Source organism: Montipora capricornis, chromosome 10, assembly GCF_036669925.1.
Source record: "Montipora capricornis isolate CH-2021 chromosome 10, ASM3666992v2, whole genome shotgun sequence".
Classification (NCBI taxonomy): domain Eukaryota; kingdom Metazoa; phylum Cnidaria; class Anthozoa; order Scleractinia; family Acroporidae; genus Montipora; species Montipora capricornis.
The window spans coordinates 5,417,791-5,432,790 of record NC_090892.1 but is presented as its reverse complement, the minus strand read 5'-3'; the positions used below and the strand labels follow the sequence as shown (position 1 = coordinate 5,432,790).

Sequence of the window (15,000 nt, the reverse complement as noted above, 5' to 3'; positions counted from 1 at the left end):
CAATTGCTTATAGACAAGGCAATCCTGAAGAACTGGCGGAGAAGGTTGACAAACTTGTCAATGGCTTGGATAGACTATAAGAAGGCATATGATATGGTGCTGCATTCATGGATCCTGAAATGTCTGGAGATGGTTGGGGCTGCCAATAATATGATCTCTATAATCAGCAACAGCATGTTGAACTGGAAGACAGTATTGATATCAGGAGGAATGGCTCTCGGGCAGGTGGACATTAGGAGAGGAATTTTTCAAGGCGACTTCTTGTCACCACTACTGTTTATAGTGATCATGTTACCCTTGACCCTGGTACTACGAAAAATGAGAGCTGGATACAAACTGGCAAAGGACATGAAGCCCTTTAACTATCTACTATTCATGGATGATCTGAAGCTGTACGGAGCTAGCAAAGGTAAGCTAGACTCACTTGTTCAAGTAGTTAGAACCTTCTCGCAAGACATTAACATGTCTTTTGGGCTAGACAAGTGTGCTGTCCTTAAAATGAGAAGGGGAAGACAAGTTGGCAGAAGGGGATTAGAACTACCCGACGACCAGCATATCGGGGAAATAATAATGATAATGATAATGATTTGTTTATTTCAACCTCTCGCAGTCAAGACTGAATTACATGTTGTGGTCAAGAACAGCTGCGTATATAATAAACATAATTATTACAATTTGTACTATGCTTGTATAAAATATATCGAATTTTGATTAATTACTAAATACATATTACGAATAAATCGAATTGTGTTGTATGGGACTTTCGCCTCACTTTTATGTTGCAGATTATATGGCTTATCCACCCTCACAGCACAGTTATGTTTTATAATAGTATGAAGTGGGTTATTGGGTTGGATGCTTTCAATGAACCTACGACAAGCATCGGCTCGTCGGAAAGGCAATAGAGGAGGAAGGCTACAAATACCTTGGCATATTACAGTTGGAATAGACTTTCAACACCAAGATGAAAGGCAAGATAACATCGGAGTATATCAGAAGAGTCAAGAAGTTGTGTAGATCAAAACTCAATTGAAAAAATTGGATCGATGGTATCAATACCTGGGCTGTAGGTGTAGTAAGCTACAGTGTGGGGATTGTGGACTGGATAATGGAGGAGGTAGCTAACATGGATAGAAGAACTAAGAAGATCTTGGCAATGAATGACTGTCTGCATACCAGGAGTAATGTTGCGAGGCTGTACCTGCCGAGAAAGGAAGGGGGAAGAGGACTGATCGGTATCGAGGAGTGTGTAATAAGGGAGAGCAAATCCCTTCATGGCTACCTAAGAGAGAGCACAGAGTGGATGCTTCAAGCTGCGTTGAAGGAGAAAGTGTTTGTTGAAGAAGAGAGTCTGCAGGACTATGAGAGGAGGAGGAAAGACGAGAAAGTTAAAAACTGGAAGGAGAAAGCCCTTCATGGTGCGTTTGTCCATCAAATATCAGATGAAGCTGGAGAGGAGTCTTGGAGATGACTCAGGAATGGATTCTTAAAAAAAGGAGACAGAAGGTTTGATTCTTGCTGCTCAGGAACAAGCTTTAAGAACAAACTCGGTCACGTACAGCATAGATAAGACCTCAGAGACACCACTGTGTAGATTGCGTGGAGATGCCACTGAAACAGTACGACACATTGTCAGTGGATGCAAGAAGCTTGCCCAGAGATAGTATAGTAAGCGCCACGACAAGGTGTCCTTGCGGGTACACTGGGAGATGTGCAAGAAGTATGGGATAGAGTGTAATGACAAGTGGTATGACCATCAACCCTTGCCAACTGTAGAAAATGGAGAAGTGAGGATTACCTGGGACATGACCGTCACCAAAACTGAAGAGGACAAGGTTGAAAAGTACCAGGAACTAGCATTTGAAATCAGAAGGATTCATGCAGCCTCGAAAGTCACAATAATACGTATCGTGATTGGTGCTCTCGGAAGCATATCAAACGGTGCAAAGACCTGGTATGGCAAGCTAGATGTACCTGACTTCCTTGGCTGAGATGTACAATTATCGGCCATGCTTGGAACTGCTCACCTGTTACGGAAGGTGTTGTGTCTCTAAGCTAAGGGGAGTGGCTGAGACACAATAAACATTACCCAGTGGAACGACTGGAGAGAATCGAATAATAATAATAATAATAATAATAATAATAATAATAACATTATTCAAGTCTCAAGGTTATTTAGCCGAGCAAGAGCCCTCTACTAATTGGGGAGATTACAAATCTACTGAAATCAGAACAAATCAAATGAAATGTTGGTTTTTGACAAGTATAACCTTTGTATGAAATTCCAAACCGGTTGAACACTTGGTTATTAAGCCTTCCCAATGTTGGCGAGTAATCCTCGTTTGGTATCTCGTATGTACTCGTTGCTTGGATGTTGCTGGCTTTCACGTCGCCATTTTCTAATCCAAGTGGAGTATCACACTCAGTGTGAATAGAGACAACTGTCTGATCAGGACCTGAAAGTGAATAATGCGGAACCAGATTGGTTGATGCTTGAAGACTGTTTTCATTTAAGTTTCCAAAGGCCACATTTCTCTACATTGATGAAAGAAATTTGGAACGTACATAATTCATTTACCGTGGGGAAGTCTTCCGTTGTGCCTGGATGGACGTTATAAGTTTGCCTTGTTTGTTGACCGAATAAGTCGACATTTGATATTACGTGTGAAGGATTTTGCTTAAAGTCAATTCACCAGCCAGTATTTTAAATATAACTTTAAGAATTTATGCGATATCGGCAAAAAATGTTTCCCCCTCACAATCATAAAATTAGATGAAATTTAAAAAAAAACCCACACTAGAGAAGGGGGGGGGGGTAAGTGCTCCCGGTGTTGTGTTCTGTCCAATTCGTAATCTATCAGGACCACTGAAGAGGCCACTGAAGCAAAACCAGCCATAGGTGAGGGTCAAAGTTGCAAACCATCGGTATGTAAATCATTTCAAAATCTAACCACTTCAAATCAGATTTTGTCAAATTAAATGACAGATCCTTATGACTGTCTTCACAGCCTGCTGTAAATAATCCGTATTTTAGAAGGAGTTGGAGACGGAAATGATAATCCCTGGAAATGAATGAATTGCAGAAAGTTATATTTCTTCATGGATTTACGTACTGGGGTAATCTCTTTCACTATAAATGCTCAGTATAACGACGCGCCATCAAGGCACTTTCAGCTCAGTAAAGCGGAATAATTGTCAGAAATCCCTCGCTAGTTTAAATTCATGGCTAAGCTCGCACGAGTCTCCAGTGGAAGAGCATCCAAATTAGTAATAGTAATGGGAATGGTTCGACTCCTGCAAAGGAAGAGGATATTTCATTCCAGTATCCCCGAGTCACCATCCTCATTTTACCTACCAATATTTGCCTGTGTGATAGAATACTCGAACTCAGCATTCTGCCCAAGGTCCCCATCAATCACCTGCATTCGGCCCACCGCAGTCCCTAAAGGCGCATCTTCCAACACGGTCATTTTATCAGGGGAAACGAACTGGAACCAAGGAGCATTGTCGTTTTCATCAGTTACGTAGATAGTAACCTTCAGAACAAAATTGATATTAAAGTTTAGAACAAGTAAATTGTCGACATTTTCATTTTGTCATATATCTCGTCGGGAGATATTCTCACCTTTGTATTCACAACATATAAAAACGTCTACCTTGAATACGGCTGAATAGGAGTGCATGAAACTGATTAATTTTTCCCAAATATCTTAAATTGTCTCTCTTCTAACTGAATAACGCACCGAGGTGTAACCGCTGAGTGGAATCTGTCCATTGTCTGTGGCCTGAACTGTGAAGACATAGTAACCCTGGGATTCTCTGTCCAGCATCGTCAGTGTTGAAATCACTCCCTGTATAACAAGGGAAAAAAATACAATCAACCAAGTCATCGTTTCACTTAGTTTCTTCCCAGTTTGGTATCTACTGTAAAACCATACTTAACAACCCCTATGGAATTAAGGTTAGGGTTAGGGTTAAACCACTGACAAGCGAAGCGCATTGTCAATAGACCATTCTACAGTTCTGTGCTCAGTTACCAGGCCTTAGATGATAGCGAGGCTGGAGTTGACCTTGCCTTGGTACAAACCTCATTACTGCTTTTTGCTTTGGGTTTTTGCTTACCGCGCACCGGGGGCTCAGTTGGTCGAGCATCGGGCTGTCATGCGGAAGGTCGTGAGTTCGACTCCGGTCGGACCAACACTCAGGGTCTTAAAATAACTGAGGAGAAAATGCTGCCTTTGTAATTACTGGGTTGCCATAGGCAATCCAGTTAGAAAATGCGTTTTGTATTTTTTATCCGTATCATGAAAAGTCTTGCCTGTCACTCCTCTGCTACGTGGTGTCTTTGTGCATCGAGTCTTCTGTGCGTATTTTGTTAGCTTTAAGAGGCGCTGGGGTAATGCGTAGATTTCTCTGGAGCACAGAGGAGAACATTTAATTAACCTGCAATGGCGTCGAAAGTCATTGTAACGCGCATGGCGTTATAGTGCATCTTTAAACAAAATATACCCTTATGGAGCTCACGAATGGAACGTTAATTGGATAAACAAGACAGGCGGTGAATCTCGAATCTGGAGTCTTAAAAGCGACGAGTAATGGACTTCAACAACAATCTTTTGCCCGTCGAGCCGAAATCAAAGTGAGCTGTATTTCTGATATTTTGCCAAGTGTGCTGTTATGTACATTATACAACACTGAAACCAAATGAAAAATTCTCTGGTAACTCAGTATGGGTTGAACAAAGACAGAGAAGGAATCCAAAAAGTGGATCTGTGATCTCAGTTGTCTCGCTATTTGTATTTACTTGTACTCAACGCAGCACAGTCTTCCAGTAACAATTGGAAATTTCACTAATTCAGTAGCGTCGAAAGTCATTGTAACGCGAATGGGGTTTTCGTGGATCTTTAAACAAAATATACCCTCATGGAGCTTAAGAATGGAACGTCAATTGGATGAACAAGACAGGCGCTGAAAAATAAATATCTGGAATCTTTAAGCGACGAGTAATGGTCTTCGACAACAATTTCATTTTTCGCCTTTGGATATCAAGTGAGCTTTGTTTCTAATATTTTACAAACTTGGTATTATATAAGACACTGAAATCAAGTGGCAATTTTTTTTATGGATTTAACAAACATTGAAGGGATCGAACGCCTTGAATGCATCACAGTGTTTACTCAAGTCCCATCTTAGTTGTCTGGCAATTTACATTTACCAGTATTTTGTACTCAACTCTGCAAAAGTATAAAAAATTTGGAAATGTGACAGTGAAGAATTATTTGAATGAAAGTTGTTGTCTCTCTTGTGCTTCATTATTTACGGTCAATTTTCGTTCGAAAAGGGTTTGATGTGAACTGTCAGAAATTTTTTTAATTGCATATGCGTTGTGACACGGATTATGTCTCTTGTTTGCACGCACGCAATTGAAATAGGAAGGGTTTTTTGCCTCTGATACCAAATACGTTGTTTATTTCAATTAATTTTTCGCTGGAAAAGGATTTTGAGATATTTCCAGCCTTTGTGAATTTGAATATCATGTTGTGTGATTTTCGAGCTTAACAAATTTGCATACCTCGGTTGAAATGTGATACGGGAGGAGCTCTGTAAGCAGGAAGGGTTAACGAAAATAAACAGGTCTGTTGGAAGAGTGCTTGAGTTTCAACAAAATGAGCCCCAACATCAGCAAAAAATTGTGATCCTGATGAATAATAAAGTAGCTACTATTTCCAAAACGATGGAATTACTTAGTGATAAATAACCTCATCTTCGAGAGTAAATTTTTGACTTTGCAGAAACAATGGTCAACGTCAACAGTTGGGCGATTGTGATCTTGTGTTGAATTCGCAGATTTCTTGTCAAACTTTAGAACACTTGGAAGAAAAAGAAAACTAACAAAAACAAAAACCTTGTATCTTGCCATCATTTGACACAGATGCTTCACTGTTTCGCGAGTAAACTCGCCGCGGTAACTTCATCACGGCGCCCGCTGAATTCGATGTCACTTTCGATTTTGCGCTTTACTTGTGCAGTCAAAAGTACAATAAGAAAATTGAACGAGGCAAAAATCTCCCAAAATGTTTGTCGCTGATCGTAACTTTTTATATTCGGGGTTCAAGATTAATGTTGTTTTCATGTCGTAAATGTTATTGCTAATGGCAAAATATTTTATTCTCGATCGACCATCCTGAAAACCTCCTTCGGCTCTTCCTAAAAACTGTGTATCAATATTTATTCACTTTTGCATCAATATTTGTTTTGCATAAAGCAAGCTAACAAAATCTGTACCTTGCTTGGTTCGCATTTTTGGGCGTTAATATAGAATTTTCGGTCCTTTGCTTCTGTTACGGAATAGTATATTTTTTAGGTCACCCATCCAGATACTAACCCCGCCAGACAGGGGAAAAAATTAGTGAGCTTCTCTTTTGTATTACAAAGCTGTCAGACGCTCAGAGTGCACGCTTAAACTTGTAGTGAAAAGAAGTTGTGAGGGAACTTGGAAATGATCAACATGTCAGCCTAGAAGCCAATGTCTCTCTATTCCCTTTTATTTTCTTCACTCTTTCTGGATTTAGTACTTTGGGTTAGGGTTAGGGTTAGGGGGCTATTTACCTAAGACTTTTACCATGACACAACAATGATATGCAATACCAAAACAATATCGTGTACTGTTAAAAGTAAAGTAAAGTCTCTGCTTACGAGCCAGAAGGCCCAATCTGGCTGGCTCTTATCTCCGATTTCATTAGCAAGAAGCGACTAGGAGTATTTCTACTCCCCCCTGGATGGGATGCTGTTCCATCGCAGGGTTACCCCCAGCAATTAGCCGGTGCCCATTTTTACACCTGGGTGGGGAGAGGCACCGTGAGAGTAAAGTGTCTTGCCCAAGAACATAACTTAATGTCCCCAGCCAGGACCCGAACCCGGACCACTCGATCCGGAATCAACCTATCTAATCATGAGGCCACTGCGCCTCCCAACATGTACTATTAGAGCTACATATTGAACTTGAATATCCTGGAAGACAAAAGGCAGATTAGTTGACAATAGGCCACTTCGAAAAATACCATAATACTCTTTTTTGTCCCCCCAAATGTTGCATGAGCATTGTTTTTGTTTTCTCTTGGGACCATTGTAAGTCCCAGGAGAAACTGGAAACAATGCTTATGCAAATATTTGGGGGAACAGACAAAGATTATTATGGTATTTTCCAAAGTGGCCTATATGGAATAAAGCGCTGTGTTACTGCACAACCACACGTACGCGATACGTGCCTATTTTTCTAAAGATGACAGGTTTTTTTCTTTCTGACAAAATATTAATGATTAATAGGATAGTAGGCAAGTTTTTAAGATCTGTTTCGTCCCATCAACGTATGAGCCAAAGGGCCTCTGCTGGCACGACTTCTGGGTGACCCCTTAAATGGTCTTAATGACCCCCGACTTGAAAAGATTGTCTGGAACGCTGCAATTCAATACCACCCAACTGAGTCTCTTCTGTTTTTGAGTAACACGTACCACAGGCAACCAAGTGAACGCTCATCGAGCGTCCAGTTACACCTGCACAAGGTCAGACTTTCAAGTATTCTCTGATGACAGTTGACCTAACCTAACCACCCTAACACAACCCTTGTTGGAAATTAATAGTATGGGACGTTAAAGAACCCACTCACCATTAGATAAGAGTAGGGGACTGCGTCCCCGGTGTCGTGGTCTGACCTATCTGAACGGGGGCATCTTTCGCTTCCCAAAGTAATTGTAATTGGCGTAACAAGCAGTCTGGCTAACGTCCCCCACAAGGCATTGTAAATTAGTCCTGAAAAGCCCCATGGGGAGAGACTAATAGATTCACTTCACTTTACTTCCCTTGTTATGTAAATCATGTTATTGTAACGCTAACGAGTTTCTATTTACATAAAAAAAAAAAAAAAAGCGGTGCGATTTGCATAAAAAAAAGTCAACTCCAGCCTCGCTTTTATTCAAAGGACTGATAACTGAGCATAGAACTGTAAAATTGTCTATTCTCACAACAGTCATGTTGTTCCAATGTAAATTCGAAAAAAAACATTTGATAGTTAGTGGCCACTGTGACTGACTAAGCCTGGAACCAGTCGGATAATGTCACTCACCGTGCTTGTGTTAATGTAGAATTTAGTCTGTGACGGTACAATAGTGAAGGTGAGGCTGGCTCCTGGCCTATGCTGTGAAACTTTCACTCTTAAAACTGGAGTACCCGGTAATTTGTTTTCAGTTACGTTAACTTCATACGAAGACCTACACGAAAGTAAAAGCAATCCAGTAAGAGAGTGTTTCATTTCCCTAGGATATCTATCGATATTCAGCTGCTCATGTAGTGAGTCAAGTATCAATTGGTACGATATTAAAGTACTTGGATAACGGAATAGTGATCTACTGGTTAGTGATCATTTGATTTAATTTTTATATGTTGTTGAGTATAGGTCGTAAGAAGGAAAGTGGCTTATGGCCATCCTGATTAACTCATGAAAACTATAGAAAATTGAATTTGATTATCTTGACATTCCGGTACGCATGGGATACACCAACATGGTAACCGCTTGTTCTAATATGGAAAAATGCACAATGCGCTGGAGTTGAATCTGGGAACACCACGCCTAGTTCAATTCGGGTTTCATCGAAGACCAATCCATCAAATGGTCCAAGCCCCCTAAACACTTAGTCACGCCGCCCTCTTTAGCTTAGGTTGACTTTGGGTGGACTTATTGCGGCATGAGGCTTTCTCAAAAAGAAACTGCCAGGAAGTGGCTTTTTAATTACAGAAATGACAAACCTCTAGAGAACAGAAAAACAGGCACGAGACAAATACAAATCAAGCTCTTAAAGAACAAAAATTTGGTTTATCAACGGAGTTGATAATGTAAATTGACCACCGTACAGAGGCTCCACCGTACGTTGGCTCTGTACGATGGTTAATTTACATTATCAACTCCGTTGATAAACCAAATTTTTGTATACTACTTCCCCACCGACGCAGCACCACAGTTTCTTTAGAAACTACCCCTTCATTCTTAAAGAACAAAACCCTGCTAGATGAATGTCTCAGCAAATTAATAGCTTGCAATGACCGCCATACCGAACAAAGACAGAAACGCCTACCTGTTAAATACAGGGCTGTCATCACCTGCGTCCACAATATTTATCTCTACAGTTATGTCTGACGAAAGACGTACAATGCCCCGGTCTTTCGCAGTAACCCTAAATGTATAGGAGCCGTTGGCATGGATGATTCCGCGTTGGAGTAGATCGATGCGATTGATGGTTTTTTGTACTCTTGAGAGAAAAAAATTAAAGATACACACTGTTATTGCAAAAAAGATAAATTTTTTCCTCCTTTAAGCCGCCAAGATAGTCCAAATTGAATGCATACAAAAAGGATAGGAAATGTGTAAAGAAAGGAAAAAGCCAGTTACTTGAAGAAAAGAAAGTGTTTTTTTTTTATGAAAACGGTTTGACTCTTCCTGTTTCCCTCGGGTCATTAACCCGTTTAACTTCATTAGGCCGAAAAGGAGACGGAAAAAGCTCGTGCAAGGGTTCTTACTTGATTATTGAAAGTCGAATCAATAATTCTGTCGACCTTATGATCATTATGTTGCCCCCCCCCCCCCCCCTCCCCATGTTACTTCATCTTTCGGTTCCATCAGGGTAATAAGGCGCTTTCTTAGACCAGCTGACCTCATTGTGAAAAAATCCTTAAGATAGAGATTTTATTAAACTTACTTTATGAAGCCTTTCTCTGGATCAATAGAGAATAAGTCATCTTTAGCATCTTCCATGGAGTAAGTAATATCGGCGTTTTCATGAATATCCTGGTCCTGTGCCACCATTGTTAAAACAATAGCACCAACAGGAGTCTTTTCGATTACGTCTGTTTTATAATTGGCGCTCAGAAAATGTGGGTAATTATCGTTTATGTCAGTAATTACTATGTTTACGGCCACACTTGATGCCAGACCACCTCCGTCTTGAACACGCACAATAAACGAATAGGTATCTTGCCTTTCCCGATCCAATTTTCCTGTCGTTGTGATGCTGCCAGTTTTAGAATCTATTTTAAACTTAGAATGACTCATAGAATATGAAATATCGGCATTTACTCCATGATCTGGGTCTTTAGCTGTGACATTTACCAAGTGAGTACCAACTGGAGAGTTTTCTGCTATTTTTACTTTGTACACCAACGATTCAAATATCGGCACGTTGTCGTTGATATCTGTCAGGGTAACAAACACTGTACCATACCCTTCCAAAGGGAAATAACTGCCGTCTAACGCCGATATATTCAGTGTGTAATGCTCTTGGATTTCCCTATCCAAAGCTCCGGCAACTCGTATAACACCATCGTTCCTCCCGATCGTTAATTTTCCATTGGTGCCTGACAACATCGAGTAAGAGACCTTACCATTTAAGTTGGAATCTGGATCACTTGCGAAAACCTTTGTCACTGAAAACCCGACAGGGGAATCCTCACTTATTGAAACGCTTTTTGTCAAGGGCTCAAATCGCGGAACATTGTCGTTGGCGTCTATGACTTGTATCTTAACTGGAATAAACGATGCGTGTCCTAAACCGTTTTCATCGACGGCAACTACATGGAAAGAGTAGTTCTCTCTCTTTTCGCGATCGAGTGTTGGTGGTGGGTATTTTCTGGTTGTAATGACTCCTCTTATTGGGTCTATATCAAACTCATACCCCTGAGAACCATTCAGATGGAACTCAATGCTACCAAAGAGTCCTACATCAGTATCTATTGCTTCGATTTCTTGTTTCTGCAAGATGAAATAACACAAGATTGACTTAATTTAACGAATCTCAGATAGTTAAGAGCCAGAAACCATTTGATAATCCAGATCTTTCAAGCAGCAACACCTGGCCGAATTCGCCTTGTTTATTCTCCTTAGAACTTAATCTTGCAGCGCAGAATATTGATGGTGGATATGCCCCGTATAACATTCGCACAGCGGATTGCAATCTAGCGAAAGTAAAAAAAGATGAAGGAGCAGAGCTTTTGGTAGAGAAAGACAGACTATTACCCAAGAATCGCTGAATAATTTGATGACATTTAATCATTTAATCTTAATTCAGTCTTCGCAATTTTGATCTTCGGTGGCCTAGACTTCTGTCGCAATAATAATATGAAATGGCCCAATCGAGAATTAAGTGAAAGGAAACTTAGTTTCAGGTGGCTCAAACCAGTTTCAACAAAAGAAACGAAAAAAAAAAGAAAGAAACGTTCTTATTAGAAGGACTACAACACTTTATTACTTAACAGCAATGTTATGGTATCATCTAAAACGCCAATTATTGCTGATACAGAAAAAGATTCGGTAATTTTGGTGACGTAAAAAGTTACCGTGGCAACAGGAAGCCCTGCAAAAACACCCCATATTTTGGCTTTAGCTGCTCATTTTTTAATTTCTGAAATGTAATCAGCATGCCAGAATAAAATGTGGAGTGGATTTAGCGCCACCTTAAATAATTGAAAATTAAGGTAGCTATGAATCCACTCCACAGAATGTTTTTTAAACTTTGCGGAGACTTTCAACTTGGCCTGCTGATCACGTTTGTGCAATAAAAAATTGGAGTCACCTAGTTCGTTTTTCAGATATGAGCAACTAAAGCCAAAATGTAGGGTGTTTTGCAATGTTTTCCTGGTACCAAGGTAACTTGTTAGATCACAAAAATGACAGCATCTGACTGCACCATAACATTGCTTTTACGTGATAAAGTGTTGTAGTGTCAATTATTCTAATGACAAGCGTTGAAACTGGTTTGAGCCGCCTTAAGTTATTTTAGTTGAGAATGTTGAGAGAATGTTGAGAGAATGTTCTGTATGGAACGAGTCGTGTCATGCTGCCAAGTATAGTTGTTAGCTTTATGAGCTGGACTTGTTACAAAAGATGCTGTTGTTGTCTTACTGATAACTATTACGACTGGTAATAAAGTTCTCAAAAGCCGCAAAATTTCCCTCTACATATCTGATAAGTGTAAAGGAGTCTCATTTCGGACAACTACTGAAAAACTGGTCCCGCTCTCCACGGCCGCTGGACTTACCATGTCGACCGTAGTACTAGGTCCTGAGTTTTCCATGATACTGCCAGTGTACAAAGCTTGTGAGAATTGTGGACGATTATCATTTTGATCAAGAACTGTCACAAACACAGTGGCATATGCCTGGAAAACACGATTAGTTTACCGATGAGCGATGAGACATTGAACGTTGGCCTACTTTTTTATACAAAATAAATCCAACGGAACTGCATTTTGGTATATTGTGGAGTAAAAATGTTACTAGACAAGTGGCAGTGTAGCTTCAAGAATAAGGCCCCCTGTTTCTCGAAAGTCCCGATAACTTTCCTAACTTTCCGGTCCGAAAAGTCATTCGTGAACCTGCAATCCACTTTTTTTTAACGCTGATCTTCTTAGTATGTTTTCAAGGTAATTAAAAGCAAAATGGTTTGGAAAATCGACGCCTAAAAATATCTCCCGTCTTGAGAAACAGAGAAAATTGTGATATCCGAAACGTTTCGCGACTTTCGAGAAACAGGCCCCAACTGAGGTCGCAATGGAGCTTAACTCGGCCATTTCCAACTCATGAAACAACAATTTGAACGGAGAAATGTGTGCTCCCCTAAAATGAGCGAAAATAAATTCCCTCAATTTTTCAGGATATTCACTACTCTCCGTTGTTTATTTGTTTGTTTCTCTATTTGTTTATTGTTTCAGCAACGTGTAATATAGAAAACGGTTTGAACTCCAGAAGTTACATACTGACTGCCAACAGTCCTTCTCAAGACTCCTTTCACCGTACGATCTAATTTCATCGAGTTAAGCAATGTGCAGTATTACCTTCCTACTTAATGGTACTCCTGCGTCAGCTGCAGTTATTGTCAGACTGTAGTTAGTCCTTTGTTCACGATCAACATTGCTTTTTATCTGAACAGTGCCATAATTTTCCTGAAAAGCGAAATTTCTTTATCGGTTAAAATGCACAGTTACTTTTCTTTGTTATATAATATTATGTAAAACTGTGAAATAGTATCCCAATTGAAATTCGTGTAAAAAAATATAGCCCCTTTCAAGCGTCAATTGAAAAAAAACGACTATTAAGAATCATCGAACTTGAGGAGATGAATGTTGATTTACGCTACTCTGAAATTTGCAATTCCCTCTCGACCCTTAGTTACTTCAGGTAATATTATTTTAGTATGTAATATATACCCTCAGGGATTATAAATTTACGTACCTTTTGAGGTACTTAGCCATGTTTAATTGGTATTATGGTAGTTTTGCTAGTAATTAGTTGCATTGTTTTTCTTTTTGCTGGATGGCACATTCGGTTAGTGCGCGGCCTTGATGCAAGAGGTCTCGAGTTCGATCCCCGGATCTCACATCCTTGTTTCGACTTCTTTCCTTTCCTTGTAGCATAAGTAGCTTTAAGTGGCTGTCCCGCTAACAGCGGTCCGGTCAATTTCGGGTCAGAAAAAAGTTAGCCTTTATATTTTTTGGATGAAAAGGACTTAGTGTGTATATACTAAAACCAGTATGTTTTGTTGTAATTCCTGCTTTTCTTTTTTGCTACGCCCCGAAACGACTTCAGCTGTCTGAGGAGAGATTTTTGGTCGATCCAGTAATCAAAATTCGTGACTTTTCCGGATCGCGCTGCCTTTAAACAAGGACGTATTGTTCCATATCGACCAGGCCACAGTATTTAGGTGCATCCGAAGTGCTTTGCACCGACATTTCGTTACGGTTGGATGAAAACTGGATAAACCGCAAAAAATCTAAGATACCTGACTGCGTCGCTTGTGGAAATGAATAAATAATTAGCAATAAGGAAGACTCAAAATATCAAAAGTGGCACCTAACCTAGGATCAAAATGACATTTATAGCAAAGATCTATCCATACTCTAACAGATTCTGGAGTTAAACTTGCGGGTATCATCCTTCATTAGACGCGAGCGAACCCTGCAGTTGAACACAAATTGCTGATAATTATGCATTGTCACGCAATTCGCGGCTAGCGTGATGGAAGCAACCGGATAAGAATGATGTTTGGGAGTCCAGAATTTCCTTTCATTCTGGAAATATCTTATATGCGTAACTTAGTACCCCTTATATTGTATGGATATTGATGGGAATAGACGAAAGAATGTTTTCAAGTTAATTATGCAAATACCAACACTCACAGCCAGCGCTGGGGGCGTTGCGAGTTGAACGCAAACAAGCGGAAAATATTTAACGTTGTTTCAACAGCCCAGAAGTCCTGTTTCATACAAAATAAATCATATTTATCCATTATTACCCTTGGCTTGGATTTCTTTGGGTTCATCTTAAGACTCTACTGAGATAACAAGGAACTTGGCACTTAAAGGTCTAATTTAATTTTTTACCGACCTAATAAGATTTCAAGGAACAACTCAAAATACAGACGACATTATTTTAGCTTCTTTTGAGTATAAAGAAGTACATATTCACAGTTTACGTGCCATTTACTCCCTTTTTAGCGGCCATTTCTTTTTCAATCATGTTAAATAGCAGCTGTCTGAGAATTAAATTTTTATCGCACACAAGCCAAGCTTATCACGTACCATCTAACCGAATTGCACTTAAAAATGATTTTTCATTCTTTAGAGTTTGCAGAACAAGGTCTTTCAGGTATTTAAGGAAGTTGTAATGCTGAAAATAAACCGACTTTTCTACCTCTTCCGCATCCAGAAAAATGGTTCAGCAAACTACATCTGAAAAAAAATAACTATGCAAATTTCGAACCTTTTTATACCAGAGATCATATTACAAAAACATTTTGAGATAAGCTGGTGCGAAAACATGGCAACTTGTGAGACAAACTGTTTCCTTTTTTATAAAGATGCGGATGGATGCGGCGATTTTAAGAGCAAAGGTGAGCTAGTACCCCTTTCCGAATGCGACGCTGATATATCTGCACATCTCAGACGGTGTCATCTGTCG

The 15,000-nt window shown here is 39.8% G+C and overlaps 2 protein-coding genes across 3 annotated transcripts in view; one reads left to right on the top strand and one right to left on the bottom strand.

Annotated features, from left to right (window-relative positions):
- LOC138020023 (protocadherin Fat 4-like) overlaps nucleotides 1–15,000 on the bottom strand; it is a 125,303-nt gene that overhangs the window by 50,056 nt on the left and 60,247 nt on the right. For both annotated transcript variants that reach the window (XM_068867013.1, XM_068867012.1), the window contains 8 exons: nucleotides 12,879–12,986; nucleotides 12,084–12,203; nucleotides 9,750–10,798; nucleotides 9,129–9,302; nucleotides 8,123–8,267; nucleotides 3,744–3,851; nucleotides 3,356–3,536; nucleotides 2,271–2,456 (listed from right to left, as the gene is read on the bottom strand). In XM_068867013.1, the coding sequence (XP_068723114.1) occupies nucleotides 2,271–2,456; nucleotides 3,356–3,536; nucleotides 3,744–3,851; nucleotides 8,123–8,267; nucleotides 9,129–9,302; nucleotides 9,750–10,798; nucleotides 12,084–12,203; nucleotides 12,879–12,986 (2,071 nt within the window). The remainder of the gene's footprint in view (nucleotides 1–2,270; nucleotides 2,457–3,355; nucleotides 3,537–3,743; nucleotides 3,852–8,122; nucleotides 8,268–9,128; nucleotides 9,303–9,749; nucleotides 10,799–12,083; nucleotides 12,204–12,878; nucleotides 12,987–15,000) is intronic.
- LOC138018609 (uncharacterized) overlaps nucleotides 14,640–15,000 on the top strand; it is a 1,821-nt gene continuing 1,460 nt past the window's right edge. The window contains exon 1 of the mRNA XM_068865300.1: nucleotides 14,640–15,000. This exon is cut by the window's right edge and continues 265 nt beyond it. Coding sequence (XP_068721401.1) covers nucleotides 14,788–15,000 — 213 coding nt within the window. The 5' untranslated portion in view covers nucleotides 14,640–14,787.